The sequence below is a fragment of the Anarhichas minor genome, unplaced genomic scaffold (genome assembly GCF_050575085.1).
Source record: "Anarhichas minor isolate MPS153535 unplaced genomic scaffold, ASM5057508v1 ptg000155l, whole genome shotgun sequence".
NCBI lineage: Eukaryota > Metazoa > Chordata > Actinopteri > Perciformes > Anarhichadidae > Anarhichas > Anarhichas minor.
In genome coordinates, this window is record NW_027466601.1 from 504,253 (window position 1) to 530,195 (window position 25,943).

The 25,943-nt window shown below is 43.9% G+C and overlaps 1 protein-coding gene across 1 annotated transcript in view; it reads left to right on the top strand.

Moving 5' to 3' along the window:
* hecw1a (HECT, C2 and WW domain containing E3 ubiquitin protein ligase 1a) overlaps positions 1–25,943 on the top strand; it is a 60,224-nt gene that overhangs the window by 28,734 nt on the left and 5,547 nt on the right. The window contains exons 7-23 of the mRNA XM_076085435.1: positions 764–906; positions 1,160–1,260; positions 4,337–5,322; positions 5,819–6,398; positions 8,801–8,899; positions 13,424–13,577; positions 14,196–14,299; positions 14,557–14,663; positions 15,519–15,704; positions 16,948–17,082; positions 17,997–18,108; positions 18,222–18,318; positions 20,087–20,170; positions 20,321–20,427; positions 23,078–23,192; positions 23,686–23,799; positions 25,098–25,250. Of these exons, the coding sequence (XP_075941550.1) occupies positions 764–906; positions 1,160–1,260; positions 4,337–5,322; positions 5,819–6,398; positions 8,801–8,899; positions 13,424–13,577; positions 14,196–14,299; positions 14,557–14,663; positions 15,519–15,704; positions 16,948–17,082; positions 17,997–18,108; positions 18,222–18,318; positions 20,087–20,170; positions 20,321–20,427; positions 23,078–23,192; positions 23,686–23,799; positions 25,098–25,250 (3,377 nt within the window). The remainder of the gene's footprint in view (positions 1–763; positions 907–1,159; positions 1,261–4,336; positions 5,323–5,818; positions 6,399–8,800; positions 8,900–13,423; positions 13,578–14,195; positions 14,300–14,556; positions 14,664–15,518; positions 15,705–16,947; positions 17,083–17,996; positions 18,109–18,221; positions 18,319–20,086; positions 20,171–20,320; positions 20,428–23,077; positions 23,193–23,685; positions 23,800–25,097; positions 25,251–25,943) is intronic.

Genomic DNA, 25,943 nt, shown 5'->3' on the forward strand with positions numbered 1-25,943 from the left:
AACACTGAACCCCGAGTTACTCTCTGAGCCCACTGCTAATAAAGAGGACGGGTTAAATGCAGACGTCAAATTCCATCAATGTACCTTTGTAATAAAGTTAAATAATTCCCTCAGTTTAATCGAGTTAGCATGCTGACATCAGCATTCAGCTGAGTACAGCCTCAGAGCCGCTAGCCATGCCCTTAACCAATTGTTAATCTAAGCAGGACATCGACAAAGACATTGAGTTCAGTTTTTACTGTGTTTCCATTCATGCATTATATTCACATTTGAAGGTGTCACATAATATATAGCACATAGCATAAAAGCTGCTTGGAAAGCGGCAAGATTCCATAAACATTGTGCGTAAAGGTTTTCACTCTCTCTTTAGGTGTTTTTTATCTTCGTCTAAATAAAGTTGCTGCACTTAACGGGATATGGAAACACTTCCTATATATTAATATGTCTTCAGACAGCATGAAACATGGCCAATACTAGCAGATTTATGTTTTTACTGGCAGATTACAACCATGTGTAGCCTATAGCTCCAACTTCTGACCAAACTAAGCTGTAGCTGGGTTTATTTGCTCTACACCAGTTGATGGAAACACACATTTCTTATTTTGTGACGTTTCAAAACATTTGTTTAAAATTCACGAGATAATTGAATAGAAACACAGCTATTGTTTAAACATTCTCCAGATACATTCATCTTGGTAGTAAATACTGTATGTATGTTTACTTAATCCAGGCTGCATTATATTTCATACAAAACTCTCTCCAGAGGTTCAGCTTCGTGTCTGTGCCCACTGACGTCCTGGAGATCGAGGTGAAGGACAAGTTTGCCAAGAGTCGGCCAATCATCAAGCGTTTCCTGGGGAAGCTCTCCGTCCCCGTCCAGAGGCTGCTGGAAAAACACGCCATTGGGTAAAACCCAACACCACACCCAGTAATGCAGTGTGAGATGAGTCCAAATACTACTCTAGTGCTGGATGATTCAAGTAGAGCTGTGCAAGCTTTCCCACATCCACTAGCCCACACACATAGAGGATGAGATGAAGGATGTGTGGGCCGGTTTAATCTCACATGACCATCTGATTTCAGCTCTCATTTCATTCGGTCTTTACCGCTCATCTTCTTCGCCCTCTTTTCACCGCTCCTCTCTGTCTTTTGTCCACAGGGATCGGGTAGTGAGCTACTCTCTGGGTCGCAGGTTGCCAACGGATCATGTCTGCGGTCAGCTGCAGTTCCGCTTCGAGCTCACCTCCACTATTCACGCAGGTACATCAGGCGTAACGCCATCCAGCAATCCAGTCCCCGACACGCAACCTCAAAAAACAAGGCACACGATACAAATAATAGCAGAAATAGTAGTTCTAACAATTTAGCAAATAGTGAGTATATACAGTGGGTACGGAAAGTATTCAGACCCCTTTAAATTTTTCACTTTTTGTTTCATTGCAGCCATTTGCTAAAATCAAAAAAGTTCATTTTATTTCTCATTAATGTACACTCAGCACCCCATCTTGACAGAAAAAAACAAATGTAGAAATTGTTGCAAATTTATTAAAAAAGAAAAACTGAAATATCACATGGTCATAAGTATTCAGACCCTTTGCTGTGACACTCATATTTAACTCACATGCTGTCCATTTCTTCTGATCCTCCTTGAGATGGTTCTACTCCTTCATTGGAGTCCAGCTGTGTTTAATTAAACTGATTGGACTTGATTAGGAAAGGCACACACCTGTCTATATAAGACCTTACAGCTCACAGTGCATGTCAGAGCAAATGAGAATCATGAGGTCGAAGGAACTGCCCAAGGAGCTCAGAGACAGAATTGTGGCAAGGCACAGATCTGGCCAAGGTTACAAAAGAATTTCTGCAGCACTCAAGGTTCCTAAGAGCACAGTGGCCTCCATAATCCTTAAATGGAAGAAGTTTGGGACGACCAGAACTCTTCCTAGACCTGGCCGTCCAGCCAAACTGAGCAATCGTGGAAGAAGAGCCTTGGTGAGAGAGGTAAAGAAGAACCCAAAGATCACTGTGGCTGAGCTCCAGAGATGCAGTAGGGAGATGGGAGAAAGTTCCACAAAGTCAACTATCACTGCAGCCCTCCACCAGTCGGGGCTTTATGGCAGAGTGGCCCGACGGAAGCCTCTCCTCAGTGCAAGACATATGAAAGCCCACATAGAGTTTGCCAAAAAACACATGAAGGACTCCCAGACTATGAGAAATAAGATTCTCTGGTCTGATGAGACCAAGATTGAACTTTTTGGCGTTAATTCTAAGTGGTATGTGTGGAGAAAACCAGGCACTGCTCATCACCTGCCCAATACAATCCCAACAGTGAAACATGGTGGTGGCAGCATCATGCTATGGGGGTGTTTTTCAGCTGCAGGGACAGGACGACTGGTTGCAATTGAAGGAAAGATGAATGCGGCCAAGTACAGAGATATCCTGGAAGAAAACCTCTTCCAGAGTGCTCTGGACCTCAGACTGGGCCGAAGGTTCACCTTCCAACAAGACAATGACCCTAAGCACACAGCTAAAATAACAAAGGAGTGGCTTCGGAACAACTCTGTGACCATTCTTGACTGGCCCAGCCAGAGCCCTGACCTAAACCCAATTGAGCATCTCTGGAGAGACCTGAAAATGGCTGTCCACCAACGTTCACCATCCAACCTGACGGAACTGGAGAGGATCTGCAAGGAAGAATGGCAGAGGATCCCCAAATCCAGGTGTGAAAAACTTGGTGCATCATTCCCAAGAAGACTCATGGCTGTACTAGCTCAAAATGGTGCTTCTACTCAATACTGAGCAAAGGGTCTGAATACTTATGACCATGTGATATTTCAATTTTTCTTTTTTAATGAATTTGCAGAAATTTCTACATTTCTGTTTTTTCTGTCAAGATGGGGTGCTGAGTACATTAATGAGAAATAAAATGAACTTTTTTGATTTTAGCAAATGGCTGCAATGAAACAAAGAGTGAAACATTTAAAGGGGTCTGAATACTTTCCGTACCCACTGTATCTAAATATGTATACACATACATGCATGTATACATACACACAGGATATTAATTAGAAGGAGAATAAATAAATGATATATACTATACATACAATAATAATAAAGTAAGATGAGAATAAATAAATACAATTAATAAAAGAAACCGACCTTTTACAAGAGGGTGGCATTTGTATCAGAGGAGGATTAGTTACAGATGAACATAGCAATGGATCTCAGCTTCATCTCTGAGTTTCACATCTGACGTACTTACCTGCTGTACATTAAAGCAGAACCCAGCTGCTGGTGATTAACATGATTCCTTTTTGGTTTTCTGCACTTAAGTGCTACAGAGCTCAGCATGTGTCATAGAAAATGAATGAATTAAATATGTGAAATAAATTATATGCGACCAATTTAGGAGTTGTGCTCTCACTTGAACAATCCATGCTCATAAATTAATTTCAGTTCAATACATGTACAGCCCAAAATCACAAATCATCCTCAGAGGGCTTTCCAATCTGTACAGCATACGACATCCTCTGTTGTAGATATTCGCCTTAAATCAAGAAGTTGTGAGCCTTAAACACAGCGTTAACAAGAGACGTCGAAGATAATACAACTTGTTGAACTGGCATAATCTCTATAAGTGTCACACTCCATTTTCAAAACAAAACTGTGAGCGATTTGATTTGTCCATGGCCCGACGGTCTAAACAATCCCTCTCTCCTCAATGCCCTGCTACTGAGGTCATTATTAATTCAAGAGCACAGATCTGTAATTCATGCATATGATTTATTCATTTGTCATGCAAATAGTTTGGGTTCTTTTGGTTCTGTGACAGCTGCCAGGCTGCGTTCAACGCCTCTCAGAGAGGAGAAAAGTGCAGATGACGATGTAGCAGACCTCTTCTTTGGCGTCACTATTTTAAAGGGAAAAGACATCAAAGTGTGTTTCCTGTAGAGGAGTTCTACTGTAAAGCCTTCAGTGACTTCAGAGGGAGCTGTGAAGGCTGATGAACGTCCTCAGCGTCCGCTCCACTTTCAGATGGAAACAAATCTGCAGGTGTGGAGTTAGAACGAAGTGAGCTCACCAGACTTCCATAACCCGCTGTGCATAACTAACCTCAATCCCCGACCAAACCGTTGCAGTTGTGTTGCATTGTGGGTGATGTAGGCACCCGGGTTTGAAAAGTAATATCTCTAGTTCTGCTGCATCCATTTTATGGAATAATCTTTGAAAAACACGAGCGTACTCAACTCAAACTTCTGCATGCCTCAAGTGTCAAGAATATGATCAACAGCACCCAATGCAACGGCACCAACATCTCCATGTGTTCTGTCCTCAGATGATGAGGAGATCTCCCTGGTCATAGAGGCAGCCTGTCCTGAGGGGGGGAATGACAACCACACCGCCGATGCGCCTGACGATGACACACTAAGTGTGGGACCGGACATGCCCGACCTCCCCCTGGACGCCCCCCACGACCCCGAGACCTCGGCGCCGCCAGCCTCCGCAGCGGAAGCCCCCGCACCCGAGGAGCCCCTTCCTGCTGAGACGGAGGAGCCTGAGGCGACTCCGGGGGAGCGAGAAGCTGCGGAGGAGGAGAGCAAAGTGAGGGAGGAGCCCCCGTCTGCGACTCCACAGGTGGAGCAGGAGGAGGGGGCCCCGGCTGAACAGCCGGAAGAGAGCGGTGGAGAAGGGGGAGTAGGGGAGGAGGGGCCGCAGGAGGCAGAGGAGGAGGAGGAGGAGGAGGAGCAAGGAGCAGAGTCTGCACCACAAGCTGAGGAGGAGGTGACAGTAGAAGAAGAAGAGGAGGTTGAGGAGGAAACACAGCCAAAGCCAGACTCTGACAACCCTGTGGTAGAATCAGCAAACAGTGTGGCTGCTTCTACAGAGGCCCCCACCGAGGGAAACATCACATCCCAGGAGGCCTCTGTAGAGCGAGCTGAAGGGGCCCCTCAGGAGGTGACAGAGGGGGAGGGCAGAAGCTGCGTCCCCTGCGCCTGCCAATCCCTCTTCGCAAACCACAACTCCCATGCTCCTGCGCGCCGCAAAAACCGCCCCTGCTCCCTCCCGGTGTCAGAGCTGGAGACGGTGATCGCGTCGGCCTGCGGCGAGCCGGAGACGCCCCGCTCCCACTACATCCGGATCCACCACCTCCTCCACAGTCTCCCCTCCGCCCAACACAGAACCCTGAGCCAGGAGGAGGAGGAGGGAGAGAATTCAAGCAACCAAGACACCACCTCCACATCACCAACACTTAAAACCTCCAAAGAGGAGGAGGGGCAGGAGGATGAGGAAGAGGATGATACAACCCAGTCTCCCTCTCAGGTACGGCCAGTTATGGACAGAAGTGGGTAGTGTAGCCAAACACTGTACTAACTACTGTCTAATAACTATAAGCTGTTAGAGCAGTAAAACATGTTTATGAAGATGACTGTACTGGATCCAACACATCAATGCTGGTATTAATATTGACATTTCTTACCAAATTGCATGGTTGAAAATGGCTCAAAACTCCATCTGCTGTTTTAGATCAGCCCTAATCTTGAAGGGCAATTCTGAGATGAGACCAATCTACGTCCTCAGACCCGATGCAGCTAACTCGTTAGCACATTACAAACTCTGGTGAATCAGTTTTAGTGACTGATTATCTGGAGATATGCAATGTGCTTTTCAAGCATTAATTCTTTTTTACTTATTTAGCACCTGGCTAGTTAGCTGGCTAGCGTTAGCTCGATAATTCCACCATGTTTTCATGCTAACGGTACACCGGTTACAGTAAATGAGCGGAACAGCGGGTTTAAGCCTCTTTGTATTCCTGCAGGACCCAGAGTGTCCAGGCCCCTGCTGCCGCCGCTCCCTACCACGCAGCCTCTCCATTGAGCGTCTCTCTGAGCTGAACCAGCTGCTGGAGGGTGATGGAGTGGGAGGAGGACACACAGCCGTCAGGAGGAGGTCTCCCTCCTGCCTGGAGAGCGAGGAGGGGGATTCTAGTAACGGAGGAGGGAGAAGAGTCGGCGGGAGCACCCACAGACACCCGGGCGAGAACGAGTGCGAGTTTTGCGACACCTCCTGCTACAGCACCTCCTGCTACAGCACCTCCTGTTACAGCACGTCGTGCTACAGCAACTCGGGCTACGAGGGGAGGAGCCGCTTCTGCAGCCACACCCGCCTCTCCTCGGTGGACAGCAACAGACTCTCCGGCAGCACCGTGTTCTCCTCCCAGGACGAAGACGAAGACGAGGAGAGCGCCTTCGAGTCGGTACCGGACGCCGGCCACACGGCGGAGGGCCAGGAGGTGGGCTCGGCAGGAGGAGAGAGGAGGACGGGCCGGTTGAAGGAGGCCAGGAGAGCAGAGCAGGGGGAGCCGCCTGTGGCGGGACCCAGCGATGGAGACAACACCGGTGAGATGAAACATGGCTTCTTATTGGTGGTCTGCTGGAGCCTCAGCTTCATTCTGCCTTCAGACGGAAACATGAGGGTCTTCAATACCACAGCTGGCCTCTGTGGCTTTCATTCTATTTCATTTGTAGGTGAAACACTGCTGACACATCCTTAAATTAAAGAGCTCTTTAAATGAAAGCTCAATCAGTGTCAACTATAAAAGAAAGGTAGAGATATACATTTGGAAAATCAATTAATAATTCACAATTTAAATACTGAATAAGGAAGTTGCATTATTCGCTTGCAAACTAAATAAGTAATAAACGATAAGCTAATCTCATTAAAGATGTGCACTAATACGACACTCAACTCCTGTAAATGTTTCACTGGATGTGTCCTCATGTTTTATACTGTATGTGTACATTTTACGGGACGACTGTGATAGAAAAGTAGGTCACACACACACACACACACACACACACACACACACACACACAGAAACAAAATGAGACTCCCCTGCAGTCAGCACATTGCCAGGTTTGTTCTTTCCATTTTTTTTCCTCCTTTCTTTACCCATAAACACACCGGAACATACTCCACCTTAACGTTTTCTTTCTCATTTTAAATCAAAATGTCCACACATTGATTTAGCTAATTTGTCCTTTGATTGTAAATCTGATCTGATTTAAATTTCCCCAACTACACTATTTAAGACTTTTCTCTGAATGACTTTGTTCTCAGACTCTGATACAGAAATCTCCACTTCAGTAGCTCTTACATACATCAAACTTTACACTTTCATTCCTCTCTATACTCTGAAGTTTGTTCACATATCATTCATTTATTAGACTGATTTATACTACATTTTATTAATAAACACATGGGAAAAAAATGATTCAAAGAGATATCCATAATTCCCTCAATGAAAACCGTTAACTCTAATATGTCAACAAAATGAAACAAGAATTGTTTTACTAATATCCAACAGGAAATGCATGCAAATTAGCACATGTCTGATAAAAAGAATGCCTCATTTGCATATGTAAACGTGAACCTTCATGCATTTGACTTTCCTCTCTCTCCCCGAGTTTCAGTTCCCTGATCCCCTCCCACAGGATCAAATTTCATAAATCCATTCACTATATTTATTACAAAAAGCATCGTGTCACAACTGTTTTTGAATAATCAGCTTCTACTTATTTGTCACTTACTGATGATTGAATGTGTCCAACCTGAGGAGGTCCTCTTCTGAATATGATTTTCTCACCCTTGTAGAACAGGAGATCACAGGTTCCTCTGGAAAGACCTGATCCAATGAAATGATCCCTTGTTCTACATGCATTCAGGTTGTCTGTCCTTTCCACACAGTGGTGAGCTCTTATGTGTGGATGATGCTGGTGATGTTATTGAAGTCTTTGGTTGCTTTTGGGGAGGGCTGGTGCCTTGCTCAAGGGCACCCCGGGAGTGCCCAGGAGGGGAACTGGTACATCCTCAACTACCAGTCAATGCTACTTGGTCCGTGTGGGGACTTGAACCGGTGACCCTTCAGCTGCATTTTGTTTCTATTAGTTTTTAACCAGACAATATCGTTGCAGTTTAGATATGTGCTTGAAGGATATCATTTTTATTTTGTTTCAGTAAACAACACTTTTCACTGCTTATTTTTGTTTTTCGTTTTGTTTGACAATAAAAACACTTTACTTCATACCTCACAAGCAGAACATGCATCAGTACAGGCCGGCTCACTGTATCCAACTGTATCAATCTGTGTCACACATAATGTGCCCTTACACACACACACACGCACACACACACACACGCACACACACATACACACACACACAGAGCTTGTGTTGCATTAAAAAGCCGCTCTGCCGTCACATCTTTCGTCGCGTAGCATCCAGTGCAGCACAGATGTGTCCTGTTCCACACAGAGGAGCCTTTCTGGGCCCTTTCACATCCCACTTCAACCATTCTCCTTTCTATTGACACAAACACGGCTACAACATGTGCAATAATCACAGGAAACATATTACAGTGAGACAACATGTTTAAACTAATTTGCTCATATGGAGGTCTATAAACATGTTGGCAACATGTAAAAGTCATGGCTTTGTTGAGATGAACACACAAACACACACACACACACACACACACCTCTACACACAAACAGTGCTATACCCGTCAGAAAATAACTCATCGTAATAATAATTCATGTTGATGCATAATGACTAATGTGAGATTACTATTTCTTATTTCATGGGCAATTTGGGATTTTTGGGCTCAAAACTTCGAAGCATTCAGGTCATTATATATTTATATATAATATTGCCTACTCAGCATTTCCCAGCCTGCCAGGTGGTTGTGTGCGTCCCCAGCATCGTGGTCATTTATCCCGTACTGTCTCTCTGATGTCCCGTAGGCTCAGGCTCCTCCCCTCCTGTCGGCCATCTTCCAGTCCTGCGACCCAGCCATGACCTAAACCATTTTCCTGCTGCCACTGACCAAGCCTTACCTCCAAGTAAGAAGCAACGCCTCACAGTCTTACTCTGGAGTCGCATCCCTACACCTTGGTCTGCATGTTTCAGTCCGGTGCATGCTGCCACGTGTGTGTGTGTGTGTGTGTGTGTGTGTGTGTGTGTGTGTGTGTGTGTGTGTGTGTGTGTGTGTGCTTTCCAATCCTATTCCATCTCCTGTGTGTTTGCCGTCACCATGTCACCCTCCCTCCTAGCACGCCTGCTGCAGGTTTAGGTGTCCTGCTGCTTGCTTCATGGTTGGATCTGTACTCAGTATCGGGTGGCTGGATGGCTCGCTGGTCTTCGCTGATTCAAAGCAGGAAGGTCAGCTCTCAGGAGACTCCACTTAGCCGTTACAACACCATCCAACTGAGAGTCCGCAGCCCCTTTCACACAACATGTTTCAATTCATGTTGCGCGATACAAAGCCTGTTTTTCGGTGTCTTTACATTTATAGTAGGGTTGTATAGTTTATAACCCTCAACATATCAACTATCTATCCGTCTGTTTAATCCATGCACAAATAGAAACGTAAAAGCAACAGTTTGTGGTTTTTGGGGAAGTTAGATACTGGAACTACTTCTTACCAAACAGCAGCCATTGTGTTCTGCTGTTTCAGTGCACAGAAGTGTTGAGTGGATGGATAATAGTAGTGAAATAGTGCCAGCACTTACTCATCCAAAACAACACCATTACCAGTTTTTAATATCTGTACGCTAAGCTAGGCTAACCACCAATAGAGATCCTCTGTACGCTAAGCTAGGCTAACCACCAATACAGATCCTCTGTATGCTAAGCTAGGCTAACCACCAATACAGATCCTCTGTATGCTAAGCTAGGCTAACCACCAATACAGATCCTCTTATGTCAGTCTCAAAACTGGAACAAATAGTCGTGTTCCAGAAGTGTTGCTCATATGTGAGACACTCGTGTCACTAAAGCTGTTTTTCCACCAAGCCGTCCTGTTCACTTTTGTGTACAGTAGAACTGTTGTACTTGTGTTTTCATGAGCAGAAGTCCTGGATAGTACCTGGCACTTTTTGTGGAGCTTTGAAGCTGAGCCGATTTGAATCGTCACTAGTGTGGCACAGGACTTCCTGCTCAATAACGCCATTTTTAAATAGCCAATAACCATCAATAGCAAGTGACAACTTTTGTTTTATTCGCACAACCCAGATGTTTGTAAATGGCAGCCAGTAACATTCCGGCATACTGAGTGGGTCCTGTCTGCAGTGGAAAATGGAACAGAGAAAAAGACCTGGTACCAGGAAGTGAGTCGAGTCGAGGCTCAAAGGCTTTTAACCACAGCCTCACATGCATTTAATGGACACCCCTCGTTTCATTCTTCACAGCGTTAGTTGTGTGACAAATGACGACGACGGTGGAAGCAGTGGCTATGATACACTTCAGAACCCTGAGGGCCGGATTGACACATGTTGCATCAGAAATCACACTCCTTAATGGAGCCATAGCTCAGCCGAATGTGAACATGACACGCATATCTTCAGGTTTAGTGAGACTTTAACCATGTGAGGATACCATTTTATTTTTTCATGAAAAAAAGTCCAATAAAAAAATAAATATGCCTTATAACACCAGGACTTGCATTCTGCATTCTTTTAATGGTGGCAGTTTTCCAGAGTGAAAACAAATATTACAATACAGGGCTCCAGTGGCTCACAACTTAACTCCTCTCATCTATGGCACCACTATACTCTCTGTGTACCTCCCAAAGCATCAAGGGAACTGTAGTTCAACACTTTGAGGATTATTGTCTCCAAAATAGAAGAAATAGTAGGAGTGACATTAATGTTTCCTTTTGTTCATGTGAACCCAACAATACACATGTATTCTTCACAGGTGTAAAGCCCATGTTGTTGTGGGGGTACAGTTGTCCCCTGCCCTAGTGATCCTAGTGAACACAAAGTGGGAGCATTGCTGCTGATTGGAGTAGAGAAGTGGTGAATATAAAATAATGATTTCACCAGACCAGCAGTCATAGAAATGTGTGTAAATGGAATAAAACAGACAAACAAATCAACACATTTAAGAGCTAGAACCAGAAAACATGTCTTACTTTTACCAGAGAAATTGCTAGAACAATAAATGCACAATTCAGAAATGCCACAGTCTCTTTGAGAGCACTAACCATTTTCTACAGAATATAACCTGACCGAGTGTGAAGCTCATTCCACCTGGACTTTAAGTATGTGCAGGTCAATTGCAGTGGGATTTAGATTTACATTACCCAATCCACCTTCAGCCTGATGACATGGAGCAGGGCTACGGAGCCGAGGTAGGAACACCAACTCCCTAATGATGGGCAGGACTGGAATGTGTGTGTGTACCAGGGTTATTATTGTAACTGAAACTAACTAAAAAACTAAAATGATATTATCGGTTCAAAATATAATGAAATTATTTGAATATCTATGCAAGTTCATTCCAGTTGTAGTTCTTTAGTTGTAATATGTCACTGCCAAAAGAGGAGACAATTTGCGTAAAACTCTCGTGACGTTGAATACACACACCATAGCTGCATGCGCCATGCATCTGTGCAGAGCAGTCAGTACAACCAACAGATTTCTTGTTCCTGGTCCTGAGGGCTGAACGGCGCCCAAGACGATTGTGATTGTTTTTCCCCCCCTGTACTCGAGTGATAATGAGTGGGGACCTTTCTTTAGTGCTGACTCAGTGCTGTGGAGATGAGTCTGGTTATACACCTCTTTTTGGTCTCTTACGGTAATTGAGTCGCGTGGTGTTGACGATGGTAGCAATGGGGATATCAGCTGTTCTGCACTTTAGTTTTGTGAATAGAGGGAGAGGGGGTGAGAGAGGGAGTTTTATTTGTGTCTGACCACTGTTTAAAGACTGTTAAATGGTAAATGAACTGTACTTGTGTAGCACTTTTCTAGTCTTTCCGACCACTCAAAGCTACTATTATTCACCCGTTTACACATTGATGGCAGGGGCTAAGTGCCACCTGCCTATCAGACTAACTCATTCACACACCGTAGGCACAGCTACGGGAGCAAGTTTGGGTTAAGTGTCTTGTCGAAGGACACATCGACATTCGGGGATCGAACCGCCTGTCCTCTGATTGAAGGACGAGCCGCTCTACCACTGAGCCACGGTTGCTAAGTCAGATGTGAAAGTCTTTAGAACGGTTTGGATGTGTGACATCTGTCTTCCTGCTCATACAACTACAAAACACAGCCACTGGATCAGGATAGTCTCCTCTGCTCAGCCTTTAGTTTCAGATAGTCACCGACATACATTTTATGAGAACAAACCACTCAGGCATCAAAAATGAACTCAAATCACAGGAAATGTAACAAAGGGAGGTTAGTCTAAATTTGAACTTTGAGATTAAACTTTAGTTACGACCCCCTAGCAGCTCCCACCTTCAGTTTATTTTGCATCTGAACAGAGCAGAACCACACAAAATACATTCCAATGTGTTCAATAGAGTTACACAAACAGCTCTTGGTTTAAACATATAGAATATATATAGAATATTTCATACAAGGGACATTTTGTTTCGTAATGTCTGCCACGTATATTCAGCAATTTGTTGGCTATGTTGCACTTTTGCTTATGGATGCTGATGAATACTAATTTAATAGTGCCCTGACAATATGTCAGAGAGCTGTTGATGTGGCTCTGTATCTGCTGGATGTGTTTACCACAACAACTTAATAAGGTGATAACAAGTCAGTGTTTTATTCACAGCATGTTGGCTTTATGAGAAGATTATGAATGAAATATCATGCTTTGATTCCAGACGAATTCACTTGTTTTTGGCACATTTAGTTTTTTTTCAAGGAGATGTTGTGTTCTACTAGATTGCTCTGCAGTTTTCACCAGTGGTGGACACTGCATGAGTTTGATTCTCTTTCCGAAAATGAAGAGATATTATTATTCTCTCATCATTTGCTCTGTGGGTTGGATCCTACGACCAATCAGCTTGTCAAAAAATACCTGAAGCCGTGGGGATCCTGGAGGCAGGCTTCAGCTCATGCATGAAGGGATTAGTTATCCACTCGCTCTTGGTTTCATGGAAAATGGGGAGAGTGAGAGTAGAAACTCCTTGTGAGTGGATGGCGGTCAAAGCCAGAAAGATTTGGAAAATGTCCGTGAGAGATTTAGAGTGAGTGATTATGAAAGTGGGAATTGATCCGCTATTTTATGTAGTTTGTTTAACTTCAGAGCTTGCTATCCCTGTTTATTGTTATTACAAATAATTGAATGTGTCTTATTGTGAGTACAGTTGAAAAAGAAGCTTCAGATCTTTTTGAATAAACAGAAAAACAACAGGGCAATAAACAGTAAAGGCGTTATGAATGTCGGTTGACAACCAGGGAAGATAATCCTGAGCGTCTCTTGATTGGTCTTCAGGGTTAATGACATCCAGGAACAGGTTGGTTTACATCCAGTGAACTGTACCGGGATTAAACGGACACGCTCTTAACAGCGGAATAGAAAGTTAGCCAGTAACTGTCGGATCCTCCCCCTCTGTGTTGCCTCAGACTGGGAAGCTCGCATCGACAGCCACGGCAGAGTTTTCTACGTGGACCATGTCAACCGGACCACGACCTGGCAGAGACCGGTCCACAGCAGCAAGTGTAACCACGGCATCCCCCGCTCCGGGTCCACACAGCAGATGGAGCAGCTCAACAGGAGGTCAGACTGGGAACACGTGATGATAGTAGACACTGTAGCCCACATCAGTCCTGTGCCATGTGTGCTCTACTGGAACACCAATGTTAGCTGATAAAAGTATATCTATATTTAGCATATTCATTTCTCTTTAAGCACTAAACGACTCTCTTTTTCACTTAAAAAACATGTTTGAGTTGTTACAACATACCAATGTATCATGTTATAACTAGAAGGGTTCTTGTTTTAATGAGATGCATTGTGTAATATGGAGAATACTACCTCTCTGGGCTTCCGTACATGTTATCTATATCTATATATATATGTATTTGTTTTGTTTATGTCAACCAAACAATGTTGAGCTGAAACAATGAGAGAGTAAAGTACTCGTAGCTGCATACTGGTCCTATGGTGGAGTTAGGCTGACATCTGGTGACTGGAAAGGAAAGTTAATCAACCTTTGTGAGGCTCATTTTAAAGTGCAGTGCTCTGCAGAAATGATTATGCAATAACATTAACAACTGTGACATGTCTCTTTGTGAACGGTGCAGATACCCTCTATTATAAAATGATACAACTTCACAAGCCAAAGAGTTCCGTCTTGATCCTCCTGTATTAGAGGACGGCTTGTTGTTTGTGCAGGTACCAGAACATCCAGAGGACCATGGCCACAGAGGAGGACGGGGGGAGTCCCAGGTTGGAGCGGAGCGGCAGCACGGAGACTGATCCTGATGCTCCTCAGACAGGTACAGAGCTGAGCCTCCTCACTGTTTGAACTGACACCTCCGTTTGTCAAGCCAGCTAAGGAGCAGACGACAGAGAGACATTGTTTAGGGTTGTTCTCATGCATATTTGTGGGACCACTGACCTGTTTTCACTATTTGAAGGTCCTGTTGATGTCAATGTCATCTACAATCTTCTGATGCAGTACATTTTAATGTTGAATATTATATTCAGCGCTTAGAAATACTGAGGAAGTACTTCACCTATCTTCTGTCTGCAGGCCCCGCCTCCCCCGTCAATCACCAGAAGATCAGCCATCTCCTCCAATCACCTGCTGTCAAGTTCATCACACACCCAGAATTCTTCACTGTGTTGCACAGTAACTATGTGAGTCTCCACATACACAGACTGATACCTATTTACAGTATGGTATAGTATAGGGAGAACTTTATAGTTATTGCTACAGGTCAGATGTAGTAGATAGAGTGCATTCTGTGTTGAAAAAGTCTGTTAGACCAGTTAATCATTATACAATGCTTCCCATGCTGAATCTATATCTATATCTATATATCTGTATCTTGCCTCAAAAACAGGATATCTTCTCCCTCTGTGTCATAGAGCCGCTGAAACGCTACAATGTTGCACTCTTAACATGTTCCTTCTCACCATGAACACACACGTTTATTTTGACCCAATCCCACACACACCGTCCTGCCACCACAAATACTCACTAGAGCACCGAATGTGCATTAATCCGCTGCAGAAAGTAGTCCCCAACAAAGGCACTATTTCCTCCTCAGGCCAGCTATTATGGGAAATTACTGAGCCTTGTTTTTTTTACTATATACTATATATTTGAAATCAATGATTTTAGGGCTGTGAGCCTTTTTTATGAGATTTTGACTGTAAGAATAATATAGATTATTGACTGTTCTTTTAATATGAATGAAATGATATCTTGAATTGAAACAATTGCTGTTCAGCAGCCAACTTTGCACTCTCAGATGTCACAGCGTCAGCTTGAAATCTATTCCTGTAAACTACAGAAGCATGTGAGGATAATGTCACTATGACAGAGTGAAGGCAATATTGACAACAAAAGGCAAGTCTCTCATAATAAAATAATGGAATGATGTAATGTCAGGAACAAGTCGTTGCTGCTCATGTTAGTTGGTTGATATTGTGTAATAAACTGTGTCAGGCTCACCAGGAGAAGCCAACTTGTCCCTGTTCTCTGTCCAGGCGGCCTACCGGATGTTCACCAGCAGCAGTTGTGTGAAACACATGATCCTGAAGGTGCGTCGCGATGCCAGGAACTTTGAGCGCTACCAACATAACCGGGACCTGGTGGTTTTCCTCAACAGGTTCGCAGACACTCAGCTGGAGCTGCCAAGAGGCTGGGAGATCAAGACCGACCCCCAGGGCAAGGTAGGTTAGGTGTGCAGAAGGACCCCTCCACTGGAGGGGATGGGTGTTAGCATGGAGAAGGCACTGAGTCATACTTGGAATGCTAGCAAAGCTATATAACCAAAGGGCAAACACTGGACCGATACTCATGTTCAGCTCTTTGATCATGTTGTTTCATGCAGCATGAACCCCAGAGAAGGTCAGAGTCCTTCATGTGTACTGTAGATGAAGTCACAAACTGGAAGGTCACAGTATGAAACCGGCAAATACACACACCCTCTCAATGCAGTGTGGTGGAGATGGTCTGTGATCTTTGAGGAACAACATGTACGATCATTTGTCCTCCTTTTGGTGTAAGACAGCTTTTCTGTCTTTTTTTAACTATTCATTTAACAAACACAAAATACATACACAACTCCAAGGGCAGTCTGATCTGAAGTAAAGTGAGTAGTAATGTGTGTATCCGCCCCGTGAGTCGATGGATTCTACATGGCCCATGCTAAGGCCCTAATCGGGCCAGTACTTCTTTCCGAAATTCCTGCTGAAAAACATACAAACAAACCTGAACTGCGGCGGGTTTGATTTGTGTGTGAGAGAGTCATACCACTCACCTGAAGCTGAGAAGAAGAGCTGTAAAAGTGACAGGGAACCGATATTCCAGCCATATACCCGCCAAAAAAGTGCCTTAAAACATCAATGTGAGAGCATTTTGGATGTAGAAAATGACCTGGGAGTTGTTGTAGAAGATTGTTATCAATTTGCAGAGAGTGCTGACTGCAGAGGGCAGTGGTGTTACGGACGGTAGGTGATCCATGATCGTTAAGGATGCTCTGGTTCAAAATGAGCTAGGGACCAAACGTTTGTACGGATGTCAGTTGTTGAGCCACGACAGCGGCCATAATGTGTCTGTCAACAGACGAGGTAGGCTTGTTTTCATGCTGTTTGCTCCAGCAGCAGTCGTTGGTCACTTGCGGCTCCTACCGGCCGGTTAAGATCGAGGAGGCATCAGCAGTCAATGACAATATAAAACCCTCAATTTTCTTTCTAAATTACCGCAACTATGAGTGGCAGATGGGTCAAGTAGTGTGTGAGGTGGTCTGCGGACAGACAGACAGAGACACGCACATGAGCGCATGATCCCCTCTTTAGATAAACATACATAATAGCACTAAAATGTATGAAAATTTCCATTCCGACTTTGTTCTGAATCAATATTTGACAGTACATAGGGTACAATTTCAGTCCCCTCCTTTCTGTCTCCCAGTCTTTCTTTGTGGACCACAACAGTCGAGCCACGACCTTCATTGACCCTCGCATCCCTCTGCAGAACGGCCGGCTGCCCGGCCACCTGGCTCACCGCCAGCATCTGCAGAGACTACGCAGCTACAGCGCCGGGGAGGTACTCACACTTTTAATACCACATATATTTCCCTTCCTAAAGTCTGGAGCTCTGGGGAGCTTTTCGTGTTTACTATGTTACCTGAAGGCCCCGTAGTTCTCCAACAGCCTTGTAAAGGGAGGAGTGAGTGGAGGGGTTTTTAGATGCTGCACTAAATCCTACACACTGCTCCTTTAATGTAGTTAGAGACGCTCTCAATGAGCGGATGTGGCACTCAGTCACAAGCCTGATTGGTCCCTACTTGAAGACAAATTTATAGACACATTTTTACAAACGGCTCAGTAGTTTTCTAAAACAGCTTTTCACTGTAGTTCTTTAACAAACGGTGCACAAACAGGAGGAAATAGTGCATTAAACTCCAGTGGGTTTATGGTAATAGAGGAACATGTCGACCAGTGCAACAGGGTGGCTCAATGATGTGTTTTTAACAGTTTATGACAACGATGGAGCTCTATGGCACAGAGGAAGATACATCAGGCTCTGATACACACAATACTTTTTAGTAGATACATTCACTGTTTGTTTGGGGACACATGGGATACGTTGAATAGAAGAAAATACTGAACATCACCAGACTTAACCTTTAAACATCATAGCAAACTTCCACTACTCAATCAAACAACACAACATTTCAGCTGACGAATGTAAAAAAAGTGCAGGAAGTTTCAGAATGAGAACCGTTTATTTGCCACGGTATGTTGCACATACAAGGAATTTGACATGGTGGGTGGTGCATAACATTAAACAATCAATCAACACACTGCAAAAAAATAGAAACATATTAAAATGTACATTCTATTTTCAGGATTTCATGGTTTTCAGGATCTTAGCTTGACTTCTAACATGACACGAGCAATGCCAGAAAAGCAGCTGTGTCTCAGTGTAAAGCGTGTCCCGTTGCTGTTTGTTCTCAGGCCTCGGATGTGTCCAGGAATCGGGGGGCTTCTCTAATGACCAGGCCTGGAAACAGCCTGGTAGCCGCCATACGAAGCCAGCACAACAACAACTCCCAGCTGAGCGCTCCGTGTAGGCACCGTCATCAGCTCCATCAACCACATGCTCACATTGCTTTAGCCCTCACTGATTCTGACTTGCTCTGTGGGGATGTCTGACTGCTTCTCTCTCCCGTCTCTCACTAGCTTACAACGACAAGATCGTGGCGTTCCTTCGACAGCCCAACATATTTGACATGCTGCAGGAGCGACAGCCAAGCCTCAGCAGAAACCACGCACTGAGGTATGCTTCTTTCTAGAAGGACTGAATCACTAGTTCAATGCCGTGGTCCAAGTTGGTGAACTTGGTTCAGTGTCTTTTCACACAGAGTAAGCATCACTTGATGCCATATGGGAATGTTTCCTCTCCTCATTGGTCGGACTAGTGCAGTGCCTGTTGGTAGCGGGCCGACTGCTCGGCCCCTGAAGTGCTGCTTGCAGCTATGTCGAGAACCACTCATCGCTCGTTGACTCTAGTGAAGTGAAGAAGAGTTTGTTATAGCATATCCAACATCCAGCAGCAAAACGGGAACAGCAGTCAATGAGCCGTGGTCTGTTTAGAACACACACACACACATCAGCGTGTTCTCTCTTTCACTGACACAATTGTGTTAACTGGCCTGTATTCACTGTTCTTGGTGTCCTCTTTTTGTCCTGTTGGTGAATTGTCTTTTGTCTCGCAATAAACAAAAAATAAAAAAGAGATTCGGTCCGCAGGGCCCTGAAGCCACGCCCACTCTACGGCACAGACCGCTATCACTTGTTTATTAATATTGAACATTTCGAGTATTCAAATTGCTCCAACTTCAACAGTTCTGCAGCAATACACCTGCTAAGTGTGAAGTGGATCGAATGAATTGTTCTTGAGATATGCAAAGAACACACTCGCATACACAGAGAGTTAGATATGTGTTCGGGGGGGGGGGGGGGAGTAAACGCAGTCTGTCAAGAAGGCTTGTCCAGGTCAGACTGTGAGTCATTAGCCAGCCAGCTAACAGCTAACTGTTGGTAGGCTTGGACCACTTTAACCCGAGCCCTTTGGTTTGGTTTGGGTTGCTGTGTTTGTCCATTTGGTTCAGTTGGTTTTAGACCGGTGTGAGAAACTGTCTGATGGTCACTGAGCAGCTTCACTGTGGAGCAATAATCCCCACCCAGATTCACCTGCCAGTCCTGGGATCCAACCAGCAACCCTGTGGTCAAAATGTTGCTTCCATAACGTTTGGACCACCACTGCCCCCTGAATGCACACATAGAAGCACGTTGAGGTCTGAAGCAGCCGTTAAAGGCGGGAAAACACATAAGGTGACAATGATTTGGGTCGTTGAGACTGACGGGACCAAGGTGGGGTCAGTTGGTAGTGACAACTTATGACGTCACTCATGTGTTCCCATGGGAGACATACAGTTCGACAAAAACAAGAAGACACATGGTGATTCCTTCAGTTCCCTCCATAGGATATCCAGTCCACAGTCCCCACCAGCCTCTCCATCTATTTCCCTCCTCCTTCAGCCTTCTCAGTTCAAATGCCTCCCTGCATGTCAACAGTGCAAGCTGCCGGGTGCTGTCCATGTTCGTTTGGGTACTAGAACACAGGTGGCGTATTGAGGGATTGGAGCGGCTGTCTACCTCCAGAACTCTAGTTACTGACCAGGGTTCATGTGTTTCAGCGCCATGCTGTTGGAAATGAATTGTCCCAGTTTAAATGGATTATGCTGCGTTGATATCGTGGAAGAACACTTGTTTTTATTACTGGACAGTTAAAAACCACAATACAGAATGCTTTTTCTTTCTAATCTACATTACATCAAACTTGACGGATGATTGATTGGAACCTGCCTCAATGCAAATACATGAATACTGATGGATGTTTCTTGATGGACAGAGAGCTGGAGAAGTCAGGAAGGATGCATCTCAGTATCCAACCCACTCATTTAAGTTGTATTAGTCATTTAAATTCATCTCAATATATGAAATAAATAACTGATGAGGACTTTGTCTGGTTGGCTGTTCAGGGAGAAGATCCACTACCTTCGGACAGAAGGTACTCAGGGGGTGGAGAAGCTGTCATGTGATTCCGACCTGGTCATCCTGTTGAGGTAGAGCACACACTGAACCCCAGTAAACCCGTGTTGGGTAGCAACGTCTTTTTTCTTTTACTCACAAATTACTGCTTTCACACACATCCAATGCTTGAAAATCATAAATCCATAATGTCTTGTGTGCTTTTCTGTTTCCTGCCCTTGTAGTCTATTCGAAGAGGAGATCATGTCGTATGTTCCTCCTCACCCCATCCACCCCAGCTTCAGCATCTCTCCTCGCTGCTCCCCCGCCTCCTCACCACAGAACTCTCCTGGTAGGTCTTCAAGCATGACGATCACTAACTGTTTGGTGTGGAACGTGAAACATCCCTGGACGTGTTGATGATGTAATAGGAAGGTGGTTTCTATAAATATCCTTGGTATTGACGGTAAATGAAAACATCACATAGCAGGGAACAGATTCCTCTGTAAAGGTCATCCTATGGAAGACTTAACATACCTGAATCAAGGTGAAATCACATTGAAGTTACATTAAGTAATTAAATGAAGTACATTGTCAAATGTATTTCCTGATCAAACCAAAACACAATACCAAACCAAGTGAGAAGGTGAATGATATTTCAGTGTTTACCAGCAGAGAGCAGCATAGACCTGCCAACACTAAATGTAAAGCGTTCTCAATCGTTTTCATGAAGAGGGAAACTAAAACTAGGAATGGAAACAAGTTATCCATGCCAGATTAAAATAAAAAGACAACCAACTGTCCAATAAAAGCTTGGGGGCGGGACCATGGCCTGAGATTATAATTGCTGACTCAAGCTGATGGCTGCCATGACAGTCTTTCACATTTAAACTGTTTCCTGTGGGATCTTCTTGGCACAAGACTGTTGTAGTTAACGTTACTGTGAAGGTTTTTAAACTGGTTCTCAGTTTAGTCCTGATCCTCTATGTGACCTTCAGAAGTAAACGAGACCATCAGAGAGAAGATGGTCTATTTCTCTGTAGTTATTCTTAATGCTCGTCATCGGGGCCACCGGGTCGGATTCTGATGAAATCAGATGAAATCAAACAGGTTCACCAGAAACTCCTTCAGCTCAGACTCCAGCGGGGCCTGAGCTGCTAGAGGTCCGGGCCGTATTGCTGGACCTGCTGGAGGGAAACATGTGCAAGTGAGAGGGATGCACTCTGGAGTCGCATCGACAGTGAAGATGCACTCGCTCACCAACACACACTAACCTCAGATTGGTTATCACTGCTGTTTGACAGAGCCTGCTGTGCTATGTTAGGGTGCACTAACGACATCGTAATGAGCTGTGTTGGGTTATGCATGTTATTGATGCGAGGGTCTATAAAGGGTAATTGGGTCACAGCAGGGAAGCCTGCCTTGTAATTGTGCTTCATTCATTAGTTGCTTTACTTTCTTTGTGGAAACCTGAAGCGGTAAAACAAATCCACATCAGTGCGTATCCCACAGAGATCACGCAGTTCTTCTTCTTCTCGACTCTAGAAATGTGTTTTTGATATCTGCCAGAGGGAGACTCTCAGAAATGTACAAACTGTCCTCATTTCTTATTCCAGAGGATTATTCTCTCTTCCACAGTGTGAGAAAGATTGACTTGTCCAAAGCAGGTTTAATTTGAGCTGGGCCGTGTTTTTGGGATTTGTATATACTCCTCTCTTGTCACTCAGTATAATTAAAGCTGCAGAGTAAACAGTGTGTACAGTATAACCCCAACAGAAAGCTAACCAACACCGCCATTTACCAACCAGCTCAGCTTTTAAACCAAAGCTGGACTGACTAATGTCCACTCGGCACCACTGCTACAGTTTCCATCGTATTAATTCAGTGTATATTCTGATTATTAGCAGCACAATTAACAACAGTCTTCTCCAATTTGAGTGACATATGAGATGTCATTTCTAGGCTAAAGGTAAACTTGTACCAGCTAGCTAGAAGCAAGGAAGCACATTGCAAAGCTGAAAGGGGGCTGCGTGACACTCCAGCTGTAATCTGTGGTTCAATCCAAAAGAAACATTTCTGCCTTCAGCTAATATTAAATATTTACTTTTAACCAATGTATAAGTCATGATCACCAGTATAAAACCTATTTACATATGTTTGATATACTTTGTCTCTACTTAATTTCTTCGAGCCATTGTAGGTCAAAATAATAAAAAATAAATAAAATGCCAGTTTTCCCCTGCAAATGAATGATTTAATAATCTCACAATCTCAACAGTCAAGTGTTTCTTCCTGTAAATTTAAAGTTTAATGTCATAAATTCTATGTGTTTTTTCTCTGAATATTACCTCTCTTCCCCGGTTCCAAAACTATTATGGTTTACTTTACCTACAATGGCCCTAATTCACCGTCTAACATTTCAGAGTAAAATGTACTCAAATATTTACTGTCATCTTCTAAAATATCATGCACTGTTGTCCTATGAGCTATCACGATATAAAGAAGTTCAAATTGACTCTAGCTTGACAGGCTTCAACATTGAAATGTGTACTCACCAATATTACTAATCCAATAATATAATTATACAACCCTCTGAGTGGTACATTTAACATAATGAGCACTTTTACATTTTGATGATCATCCTCCTGTACTGTCATGAGTCTGTTGACCGATGGTATTAGTGCTTTTACTTGAGTAGAGGATCTTCCTGGATCATCGTGTTGCGGAACATGTTGCCTCATATTGATGACATTTAACATCTGACAGAGTCAGGTCCTTCGTGACATTATTCTGACATCATTAAGCTCCTGGCATTTTATGTACAAGAGCTGTGAAACCTCTAAATGTCAGACTCTTATTTCATACAAAAAAGTGTTTTGTTTGAACCTGTGTGTGTGTGTGTGTGTGTGTGTGTGTGTGTGTGTGTGTGTGTGTGTGTGTGTGTGTGTGTGTGTGTGTGTGTGTGTGTGTGTGTGTGTGTGTGTGTGTGTGTGTGTGTACAGGCCTGCAGAGGGCGAGGGCTCCAGCTCCTTACCGCAGAGACTTTGAAGCCAAACTGAGAAACTTCTACAGGAAATTGGAAGCCAAGGGCTACGGGCAGGGCCCGGGAAAGATCAAGTAAGACTGGGATTACACATGTGAAACGATTTATTGTATCATCGCAGGTGGACGGCTCTAATACAGTATTTCTATATTCTCCCATTCCATAGTAGCAGTTACAGAGGATGTGATCGTAAACATCCTGATCACAGTTCTGACACAGCTCACACCACATGATCATAATCTGCCCCACATACAGTACATGATCGTTGATGTGCATCATGTTAATTATGATATATCTATTGTGTGACTTGTTATTGTAGTGCATGTGCTCTGTCCATGGAGACAGGGCCATAGCTGCCATTGAAAACAATGAGGTGATGCCCTCTGTTCCAGTATAGAATCAATTACAGTTCAAATACACATAGAAACAAACTATTTCCCCAACAGAATTGTATTCTTGACCTTGTTGTAAAATAATAACAGCTGAGTATATAAGATGTGAAGAAAGAATCCAGTGCCCTGCATGTGGATAGAAGCAGCAACATGAGAGCTGTCCTGGTTGTTGCAGGTTGCTGATCAGGAGAGAACACTTGTTGGAGGGAACCTTTAACCAGGTGATGGCATACTCCCGCAAAGAGCTGCAGAGGAACAAACTCTACGTCACTTTCCTGGGAGAGGAGGGGTGAGACACACACACACACACACACACACACACACACACAATGTGTTACAGTGCAGGGTATCTTATGCTGTTCTTACGAGCTTTTGAAGCTCAAACTTGTGTTGAATTGAATTTGCCAACATGCTTGTTTTCACTGCTGGTTACAATATCAACAAGGTCCAGTGTGCAGCATTTCTGGGGATCTATCTGTAGAAATGGAATACAATATTCACAACTATAGTTCATTAATGTATAATCTCCTGAAACTAAGAATCGTTGTGTTTTCGTTGCCTCAGAAGGAGCTCTTCATATCTACACACAGCTTGGGCTCAATCCCAGGGCGTCAAATACTGGCTTGTGTTGCTCCGTAGTGTTATTATGGTATGGATGGCTCTGAGCGAGGCGTACGCCGTTACCACGGTTTTGTATTCAGCAGTTTACGTGACAGCAGTGAGTGGGGGAGTATTCAGTTAGCAGCTATCTGCAACCACAGCACCAGATGCCACCAAATCCTCAGCAGGGACTGCCTCCACTGGACTCTCAACATGGTGGGCAGATTAGCTGGCGGCTAGCAGCTAACGGTGCTAACGGCGTGAACAGTGCAAACAACAGCAACAGTGCTGACGGAGCTAACAGTGTTTACCTGAAGAGGGGCCGGAGGCTCTAACTTAACTCCAGTGTGAGTGCATTACAGAGCAACAGACATGATAGACAGTGGACACACACGGAGGGAGCACAGCTTAGCTCACTTATTTGACCTTGTTAGTGTTATAAGTTAGCAAGGCAGAAACATACACAGTTTACGTTGAGTGGTGCTGTTCCTGTAAGCTATCCACCTGATGACTTAAGGGAAGTGAAGTAGTTTGTTATAGCATTCTATATATAAGAGGCTATATGCAGCAGCCAAAGGGATTTGGAGTCAATGAGCTGCTGTCAGGCGGCAACCTCCGGTTCTGAAAAGTGAAGCCAATGTGAAAGTGCCTTCAAACTTGCATTCTCTATAATGTCCACCAGGGGGCGACTCCTCTGGTTGTATAGAAGTCTATGAGAAAATGACTCTACTTCTCTCTTGATTTATTACCTCAGTAAACATTGTAAACATGAGTTTATGGTCTCAATCTCTAGTTTCAGGTCTTCTTCAATACAGCATGATGTTCATTTAGTAAATTATGGTCCATTTAGAGTCAAACAGACCATGAAGCAGAGTATGCTTTAGGGCGGGTCTACTGTGATTGACAGGTCTCTGCCGCTACCAGAGCTGTATAGCATACCATGAACCAAATGTGTAAAGATGTTCCCTCTCTGTCTTGTCTCCTCAGATTGGACTACAGTGGTCCGTCCAGAGAGTTCTTCTTCCTCTTGTCTCAGGAGCTGTTTAATCCGTACTACGGTCTGTTTGAATACTCAGCTAACGATACCTACACCGTTCAAATCAGCCCCATGTCAGCATTCGTTGAGAACCACCTGGAATGGTAAGCTGTGCAATACAAACACAGTCACACACAGTGACACACACATGTAAAGCGTCTTTGAGTACCTTTTAAAGCGCTATACAAATAAAATGCATTATTATTATTATACACACACACCTAGTGAATCAGTGTTTATTGAACAATACTGCAAGTTTGGCGCTAACTGTTCATTACGTTTGTGATTGTACAATTTCTCAAATTTACCAACAAACCAGCTGATATCCAGCTGGAAGAGTTTATGTATTTATTGATTTACTGTAGTCAGCTTAATGAAAACCCAGAACACTGTGAACACACGATGGAGTAACATGACTTAGTACAGAAGCCCTGAGGGGAAAAGTGAGAAAGCAAAAGTCTGGTGATCATTTTCTAGGTCTGATTGAAATTCTTTGTGTTTGTGTCTTGAGAGCAGGTTGAAAAATCATCTTTCTTAGTTTTCTTTTCTTTTTTTTTTTTATCTGTGAAAACCGGTGTTTGTTGTTGTAATACTTATTTTGGCCACAAGAGGCTGAAGTTCACCTCTACCCCATGTTCTAAATAGGACGTAAAGCACTTATTAAATGCATTTCTGGCCAAAGGACAAACATGACGGTAATGTTACATAACTTAATGTTAACACAATAAATGAAGAGTGCATGGAGGAATTCAAACTCACCTGGAAGAAAACATGAATGCCTTCAGTCCTTTTGAGAA